This window comes from Engraulis encrasicolus, chromosome 5 (genome assembly GCF_034702125.1).
Source record: "Engraulis encrasicolus isolate BLACKSEA-1 chromosome 5, IST_EnEncr_1.0, whole genome shotgun sequence".
Taxonomy (NCBI): Eukaryota; Metazoa; Chordata; class Actinopteri; order Clupeiformes; family Engraulidae; genus Engraulis; species Engraulis encrasicolus.
The window spans coordinates 18,169,776-18,179,334 of NC_085861.1; the positions used below are offsets into that span (position 1 = coordinate 18,169,776).

General features: G+C 46.5%; 1 protein-coding gene across 3 annotated transcripts in view; it reads left to right on the forward strand.

Annotated features, from left to right (window-relative positions):
- Nucleotides 1-1,883: 1,883 nt before the first annotated feature.
- Nucleotides 1,884-9,559, forward strand: part of cacng6b (calcium channel, voltage-dependent, gamma subunit 6b) — a 17,790-nt gene continuing 10,114 nt past the window's right edge. Inside the window, exons 1-3 of one of the 3 annotated variants that reach the window (XM_063198809.1) lie at nucleotides 1,884-1,947; nucleotides 5,440-5,728; nucleotides 6,441-6,826. In XM_063198809.1, the coding sequence (XP_063054879.1) occupies nucleotides 6,457-6,826 (370 nt within the window). In that variant the 5' untranslated portion in view covers nucleotides 1,884-1,947; nucleotides 5,440-5,728; nucleotides 6,441-6,456. Of the gene's footprint in view, nucleotides 1,948-5,439; nucleotides 5,729-6,171; nucleotides 6,827-9,559 lie in introns of those variants that run through there. The other 2 variants (XM_063198808.1, XM_063198807.1) reach the window with 2 other exon arrangements.

The following is a 9,559-nucleotide window of genomic DNA, read 5'->3' on the forward strand; positions in this document are numbered from 1 at the left end:
CCAACAAAGGCATATGAAAAGCCCCTTAAAATTAAATGAAACAAAAAAGTAACAAATTATGTCACCTTCTTGTGGCATCTGCCCCCCCCACCCACCAGTGTAAAAATTGATCCTCAGCTCCTCAGGACAGACAGCGGAAAGGACTGTTTGCATATAACCTTGCATATATGCTTTTATTATTACACTTTTATAATTACACTTTTATTATTACTATGTCAGTGTAAAGCCGGATCACACCGCACTCTCGATTAAAAGGTGCCAAACATAAACAAAAACTGTGTAAAATTGAAAGAAAAATGTCTGCACACTTAAATCCCCTTTGTGTTCTTTTTAATAGGCCAAGCTTTCGGTCTACTGACCTTCCTCAGGGCTCAGTTCAATTATTACTATGTCAGAACGCTATAAAGGACTTTTAGAAAAAGCACAACAAATACCTCCTCTTAATGTATGTTCTCTACAAGTCTTCTGTTGTCCAGTCTTGCACTTTAAATGTCTGTATGAGCACTGTCTATGTCCATACTGTCTTATGTCCATGAGTATGAGTACTGTCTATGTCTATACTGTCTATGTCCTTACCTAGATTAGTCTATGTCTGCATGGGAAAGCAACAAATGTAATTTCAAATTCTTTGTATGACCAGTGCATGTAAAGAAATTGACAATAAAACCAACTTGACTTGACTTGACTTTATGAACTTTCCACACAGTGCTAGTAACAATATTCCCTTAAAAATATGTTTTTGAATTTGGAAAATGGGAGGTGGGGGGGGGGGGGGTGTTCTCGCGAAAATATTCATAGGTTCAAAAGGGGGCCAGAGCAGAAAAAGTTTGGGAACCACTGGTCTACTGAAAGTGATTGGCTTTACCACTCAGGCCAGCCCAGCCCAGCCCAGCCCTGCCCTGCCCATCTGAGCTCCTCTCTCCACACCAGCCTCCAGAGGGTCTTAACCAGAATTGCGTTTTATTAGCATGTCAAAGGAGTGGCCATAAAATGCCCTGGTTCTCACTATGCAATATATGGCTGGGTTAACCACAGACTCCTGAAGAGGGGATGTAGACTTTTATGTTGTTTTCTTAACAACCGAGGATATAACTCTACGTGTAGAGTCCATGTTGTTTGACATTATAGCCTTGTTTTGACGGACTTCTCTCATCGCCAGGGTTTAAATCAAGCATCGCTTTGCCAAATAGTAACAGTTCGCTATCTCTTCACCCCGACTCACACTCACATTTAATGTCATTAACAGGTGGTTGTCCAAAATAGCCCACACACGCACCCACACGCACGCACACACACACACACACACACACACACACACACACACACACACACACACACACACACACACACACACACACACACACACACACACACACACACACGCTCACAAGCACACACACACACACACACACACACACGCACACACACACACGCACACACACACACGCACACACACACACTGAGACACACACAGACACAGACACACACGCACACACACACACACACACACCATAACTTTCTCTCTCTCTCTCTCTCTCTCTCTCTCTCTCTCTCTCTCTCTCTCTCTCTCTCTCTCTCTCTCTCTCTCTCTCTCTCTCTCTGTTGCTCTCTCACTCTCTCAGTGTGTATTTGCCCCACAGGCAGAGGTCCATCACTCCATCATCAGCCTTACAATCACAGGTGGGAGAGCTGTGTGCGGTCTGAAGGCTTATGTATACATGAAGGTCTGTGACCACACCCCCTCTCTCCCTCTCTCTCTCTCTCTCTCTCTCTCTCTCTCTCTCTCTCTCTCTCTCTCTCTCTCTCTCTCTCTCTCTCTCTCTCTCTCTCTCTCTCTCGCTTCCTCTCCCTCCCTCTCTCTCTCTCTCTCCCTTCCTCACTCTGCTGCTAGCCCTGCAGTTTAGTTTCATGTGTCTCTGCTTCAGAACTGAACAACACACCAAGCAGGTCAGAGCAATTCTTTTCATTGTTGCTATGGCTCCTCAGTGCATTTGATAGCTCCAACGAAGACTCTAATATTAATGTTTGAACGGCAAGAGGGAATTTGTAACTTTGATTAACTGAAGTTGTCATTGGCCACCGCTGAAGGTCTAAGGACCGAAAGTTTACTAGTCAAGTAAAGCTTCTTTGCACAAAAAAAGACCTGAAGTGTGTGGATTGTCTCCTTTTCATACAGTAACTTTGATTGATTGAAAGAGTTTCTATAAGTGAACATTTTGGCGAGGCCATATAGGCCATATAGTAGAAGTTGCCATCTATTAGAAACACAAGACTGAAATGGAAAGGAACATGTTGGCAGTTTGAATGGTCTCTTAATTGCCCTCCACTCACATCGTATTTTGTGACAAATGTGATGAAAGAAACACACAAGTTGCCAAAAGCTGACCTCTAGTATCACAAGTGTTGAAGTTGGATGTCAAATTTAGCTGACATAAGAAGAGATGACATGTGGCGTGTGTGTGCACCAAATATACACTGCTGTTTAAAGTTCTACAACAAACATGATGAAGTTGGCTGTGCGATCCTACAGCTGCATGTGTTAGTGTGTGTAGCACACTTGTTGTCTAACGGTAGTCCCTTTCCATGTTGTTGCATGTCAACACATGTTTGCTAGATCTACGCTGATAGATGATAATTGATCCTTTCCATTCTGGCAGCCAAATTAATTTTACGGCTCTGCTTGTTATAGCCATGTTGGAAGAGGACATACTAAAATTTCCGGTAATCAGTCCATGTTGGTGGTGCTCTGAAAGCTCTAATGTTAGGAGTCGTGTTTACAGTTGTTGCTGTGTGTTGACTATGCTGTCGCTGACCAAGCTACTGTTACCGAAAAGCTTACTGAGTGTTCTGCGAACTGCTAACCAGAGCTTGATCCCCCATGCTCTGTCTGACGACTTGCCAGGATATTAGTACTATGCAACATTATAAATAATTCTGGAGCAATATGAAATATATCTGTGTATGTGTATGTGTGTGTGTGTGTGTGTGTGTAGGTGTTTGGGCATCTGCATTGCAAGCTGCCTGAGTGGCAAATGCAATATGCATAAGCAATGATTTCACATTTACTAACAGTACATCTATCTTTGTTCCTATGGGAATGCTTTTTGCATTTTCTCCCATTACACCCAGCTTGTGTAATTTGGCCTGGCTCAGGCTGCATATGTGCAACATTGCAGTGCTGACCTGTTATGAGCCCCCTGCCCTCCCCCCCTGCCCCATCCCAGTGGTTGGAAAAGGGGTGATGGCCCCCGCTATGTTGTCACTGTCAGTTTACCTGCCAGGGGTTCGAATGAGTGCCCGTCAGGCCTGTCATGTCTCATATTTGTTTCTTGTTTCCCGTCCCGTATTTGTTTATTGTTTCCCCAACATTGTTTAGTTGTCAAATAAATACCATAACTTTTTTTCATATCAAAGTCTTACAAGACTAATAAAAGAGTATGGTCTTAATATGAAACCCCACCCTTCTAATGGGGTATAAAATGGCATTGCCATAGTTGCACTGCACAGTTCTATATAATACTTTATAAAAAATGAAACAGTTGAATATGGCTTCTGATCAACAGAAGGAAAATTTACAATGAGGTGAAGTTGCCATAGCCTAATCACCTAGTGATTATTCAGGCTGAATATGAGATAGTGATATGTGATCCAGATGAGGCGAGGGTCCTGTGGTATGCGGCGTGCACCCACCCGGCAGTGGCAGGCGGCTTCCCAAAACATTGCACATGCTCCGTGAATGCAGTTATTATTATGGTTGGGCAGAGCTAGCAACAGTGTCCGGGCTGGTGGGGAGAGGGAAACTTCCTTGTGTGCCAATCACGGCTTGGATGTTGTGCCACTGTCTTTTTTGTGTACATATCAGCTTGAATGGCAAAGCCTACTCCATATTACAGTAACAAATAAGTATCAACCTCATGCAACCCCTTGCTACAAGAAGGGCACGTAGTTATGAGTAGTCGTTTATTTATTGGTGCCTATAAATCAAACCTTGGCCCATGTCATCACATAGTATTTCTTAATTCTGTCTTCTTGGGCGAATTAATCAGCCTTGTGCTTAGTCTTATTATGAACTTTAGGTAGCCAAGCTACACCCTCCTAGTCACGCAACACCTTCAGCGTTGCTACCACTTTTTTGGGAAGCAATCAACTTTGAGCAGCTCCAACGGTCCTAGATAGAGGAGTGTTCAAGGCAGTGACGTGATTTAAGGAGGGACATTCTATTGGGACTAAGAAAATGTTTGGTTTAAACTTTGGCACAGCCCATTCTGGACTCGAGCAGTCGCAAACTGAGGGTGGCGGGTTAACCAGGGCCAGGCCGTTTGGAAACATTATTCGTTATCTTATTGGTCAGTCCAGAACCTTGGCATGTCGACAATAATCAGGCTAAACTTTAGGTATAGATGCAATACCTCTAATAGTTTTGTCCAAGTTTTACAGTAATAAAATAGTAGGTATAAGGCCCTAACAAGCACAAGTACCAACCTTAGGATAGTAATATTAAGTAGCAAGAAGGCTAAGACATTATTTATTATTAGGTGTCTATTAATCACATGTCGGTCTATCACATGTTTTTTAATTTTATCTTCTTGGGTGGATATGCCAGCCTTGTGGTTTGTCGAGAATGTGGATATCACAATATCAACATCATGGCAAACCACATGGATTATTCAGTGAAGTGTCTATGGGTTTTTCAAGTGTGTATAGGTGAAATCGAGCCTCTATCTCATTTTCGACAGTTTGCTGTTTTGGTCCAATGATTCATTTTAGATGCTGTGTTTGTGAAAGAGATTTCATATGGATACCGAAGGGAGTCTCTGTGCTTGCGTCAGTACCAACCTTTGCCATCACATTGTTACCCGTTTGCTCTCAGCAATCTGGCTGGTGCCAGATCCGAAACGGTGGGGTGTACGTGTGACTCACTGTGTGACGTAGGACATCATTATGAGGATCACTTGTGCAAAATTTCATGAACACAAGTGATCATTATTTGCGGCATCTTCAGGCTTCATTAACACAAGTGGTTATTTTGAGTGTTAGAGCATATTCAAAGTCATGTCCTACGTGTGTTTGGAACCATGCTCAGTCCACCTTTGAAGCATGCAGTAGAGATTGTGGGTTCAATACTGGCTGGATGGATGCAAAGTAAGAGACACAGTTGTATCTGCTCTACTTCTCTGAAGTTGTACTGAGATGAAAGTACATGTGCTTTTTTTCAGGATAAGTACCTCCTCCTGCAAGGGCCTTGATAGATTCTTGTCATTTCATGTTATGTATTTTGGGCAGTGAGGCTTTTTATCTGTCCGGCATCTCACCGTGCCTCGGAACCTATCGATGTTTCGCTTGCCAAGTCTTTGCTTAAAGTGCTCAACCTTTCAATTAGCTCAAACGATGCCGCTGATTATTTTAGTAAATGGCATGCTTGTTGTAATCTCTTTTCAGGGCTGGCCTACTGTGGACTGCTGTCAAAAATCCAGGCTCCCTCTATTTGTGGCCCCACCTCTTCCGCTCTCCTTTTTTTCTCCTTTCTTTCGTTTCCCATCCCCCTTTCCCCTTTTGCTCCCTCCATCCCAGTCCCCTGATTTCCCTTCCCTCCTCACTTTCTCCATTCCTTCTTCTATTTCACACCTATTGCCACTGTGATCCTCGATTCCTTCCTGTCCTCCACCTGACTTCCCTCTGCTTTGCCCTCCCACCCGCATCTTACGGTCCTACTCTCCCACCTTAACCGGTAACTTTGTTTTTTCATTAATGTACTTACAGTATATCTCTGTCTATTCTCTTTCGCATTCCACCCACCCCATTGTCTAACTACTTGTTGCTTTTCTGATCCATGTTCCACTTCCACTTGCCCTGTATCTGTGTAATGGCCCTCTTGTCCCACCTGTCCACTTCCTACTGTAACATCGACATAACATTTGTTCTTCCCCTCATCGCTGTGCCTTTATCCTCCCCACCTCTCTAATATTATTCACCCATCTGTCCATTTCTCTCCCCGTCTGTGTCCTCTCCTCTTCTCTCCTCTCCTTTTCTGTCATTTCCTCTCCTCCCATCTGCTCACCTGTCCTGCTCCTCTCCTTTTCTCTCCTCTCCTCATCTCGCCTCTCTCATCTCCTCTCCTCTCCCCTCCTCTCCTCTCCTCTCCTCTCCTAATCTCTAATCTCCTCTCCTCTCCCCTTCTCTCCTCTCCTCTTCTGTCATTTCCACTCCTCCCATCTGCTCACCTGTCCTGCTCTGCTGTTCTCTCCTTCTCCTGTCTCCTCCCCTGTCCTCTTCTGTCCTTTCCTCTCCTCTTCTCTCCTCTTATGTCCCTTCCTCCCCTCTGCTCACCCTTTCTGCTCTACTCTCCTCTTTTCTCCTTTCCTTCTTCTTCTTCCCTCTCTCCTTTTCTCTCTCCTTTCCTGTTGCCCCGCGGTCTCCCCTCACCTTCACCCCATGGCAAGCCTAACAGAGGTGGCCATGTGGGCCAACTACATCATGCAGCAGGAGGAGGACGGCCGGATGGGCGTGGCCGCGGGCGGAGCCTCGGGGGCCGGCGGCGTGCGGAGCGGCGGCGGCGGCGGCAAGCGGCGGCCGTCCACCAACATCAGCGACAGCCTGGAGGGCAAGATCAAGCTGGCGTTCTTCGTGGCGGCGGTGGGCGTGACGCTGACCGTGCTGGGCATGGGCACCGAGTTCTGGGTGGAGCTGGCGCAGCCTAAGCACCTGGGCAACAACCACACCTGCGAGATGGCGCACTATGGCCTGTGGAAGGGCTGCGTACGCACCCTCTGGGTGTCGGATGTGGACCCGGAGAGGGAGTCTTGCGGCCCGTCTGAGCTGCCCGGAGGTGAGTGTTTGCAGATAGTGCATGCAGCCCATGCAGCTGCTGTAGCTGGGGCCCAGGCGGCAGCCTGAGGAGGCACTCAACATGCTCTCAGACGGAAGTCCTCACAGGCACGACATTGGCGTGCCATGGCATGTAACTGCTTCGCTGCTTCCATGCCTGCCTGCATGTCTGTCTGACTGCCTGTCTCTCTGTCGGCCTGTCCATTTGTCTAGCTGCCTCCCTTCCTCTTTGTCTGACTGTCTGGCTGTCTGTCTGTCTGTTGACATGTTTATCTGTCTAGCTGACTCCCTCCTTGTTTGACTGACTGTCTGTCTGTCTGTCTGTCTTTTGGCCTGTCTATCTGTCTGCCTGCCTCCCTATCTATCTATCTGCCTGTCTGTCGGCATGTCTGTCTGTCTGTACACCTGTCTCCATCCATGCTTGCCTGTCTGTGTGTCTGTCTGTGTGCCACCCCCATTGCCTCCTTACCTGCCTGTCTGCCTGTCAGCTTGCCTGTCTTTCTGCCTGCCTGCCAGCTTGCCTTGGCTAAAAGAGGGAAAGTGTGAGGCCTTACAAATGAATAGTCTTACATATTCTATTTTTTTGCTCCACTGATATCTTGAAATAAAAAAAGGATGTTTACACCTGGACTCTGCCTATTAAGCAACAGGATAAATAATGGCAATGATGATAATAATCACATTACATCCTATGAAGAAAAAAAGAAAGAAAACAGAGACTGAAGATCATGCATTATTTGTCCACCAAGCAGAAACCAAGGTGTACAATTCTTTAAAAAGTAGCCCACCTGGAATACCTTCAGCGGCCAACAGTCCACAGTTTGAGAATCACTGCTATAGACGTATATAAATTGTCAATTGTGTGTGTGTGTGCGTGTGTGCGTATGCGCGTGCGCGTGTGCCTGCACGTGCGTGTGCATGTGCACGTGTGTGTGTGAGCGAGCATGCATGCGTGCGTGTGTGTGGGTTTGAGCCCAGCTCTAGGCTGGTGTGTGTGTGTGTGTGTGTGTGTGTGTGTGTGTGTGTGTGTGTGTGTGTGTGTGTGTGTGTGTGTGTGTGTGTGTGTGTGTGTGTGTGTGTGTGTGTGTGTGTGTGTGTGTGTGTGTGTGTAAGAAAGAAAGAGGTGAGTAGTAATAATAGTAGTAATATTAGTAATAGGAGCATAGAAACTGAATGAACTTAAAAAACGTGTGTAAAAAACCTGGTTGTTGAGTCACATCAAAGCATGTGCTACAGTATGTGATGACGTGCTGGGGGCATGATGCTTCCCCTCAAGGTTGGAGCCGAGTGGCTTTATCTTGGCTCAGTGTGACAGCTGTTAGCTTGTCTTTTGCCCTGCTCTAGTACCCCCCCCCCCTCTCTCTCTTCCTACCCTCAGTGAGCACAGTTACTGTAGATGCGTGAAATATTCTGATTTTAAGCAAAATGGTATTTGTCTTTGGCTTGGGAACAAGTCACGCAAACTCTTTCTTTTCTCATTCCCAAATGTTGCCGGGTATGCTATATTATGGTTTGCAGGGAATATTTTGACTGCGGACAGCTGTGCCATATATGCAAATGGTAAAAGCATTAAACTGTCTTCAACTGAATGCCTTCAATATTCCGTTTGAAATCAGAATATTCTGTGCATGGAACTGTGCACACATTGTCTCTCCTTCTGTCTTACTATTCTGTCTCACTGTCTCGGTAATCACCCCCCCCCCTCCTTTTTACACACACACACACACACACACACACACACACACACACACACACACACACACACACGCACGCACGCACACGCACACACACACACACACACACACACACACACACACACACACACACACTCCTCCGTGGGGTATCAGACAGATGTGAGTGATGTGGGTAAAAGGATGCAGCAGCAGGCAGCTGAACTGGAGCCTATTGTGATTCACCACTGCTGCATTGAGGTGCCACCAGGACTCCCACAGAGAGAGAGAGAGAGAGAGAGAGAGAGAGAGAGAGAGAGAGAGAGAGAATGGGGAGAGAGAGAGAGAGAGAGAGAGAGAGAGAGAGAGAGAGAGCGAGCGAGAGACTGAGTGGTGTGAGTAGAGGATGCTGAGGGAAGGAAGGAGGGAGGCAGGGAAAGGACAGGAGAGGGAAGGAGAGAGAGTGTGTGAGAGAGAGTGCTGTAGAAAGAGCCGAGAGAGTGAAGGGAGAGAGAGAAAAGATGGTGGGTGGTGAGAGGGGAAAAGAGACGGAGGTAGGGAAAAATAGTGAAGGGGAGATGGACAGTCAGTGAAAGATAGAGAGAGAGGGGCTGAGTAGCGGTTAGGGGAGAAGGGAGAGAATAAGAATAAGAGATTCAACATAAAGCACTGAGAGAGAGAGAAGGAGGGAGAGAAGGGAGAGAGAGAGATGGAATGATAGAGGAAGAAAGAGAGACAGAGAGGGGCAAGAATGCGAGATAGAGGGAGGGAGAGAAAGGGAAAGAGAGAGAGAGTGGCGAGAGATGAAGAAAAACAATAGAGAGGGTGAGCGAGAGAGATTGAGAGAGAAAGAGGGAGGGAGAGAGACAGAGCAAGAGAGAGAGAAGCAGAGAGACAGAGTGAGCGAGAGAGAGAGAGAGTGTGGTGGGGTGGGGGGGGCGATACAAGATAGATGCCGAAAGAGAGAGAGAGAGAAACGAGAGAGAGAGAGAGAGAGAGAGAGAGAGAGAGAGAGAGAGAGAGAGAGAGAGAGAGCGAGGGAGAAGGGATGTGGGGGAGAAAAT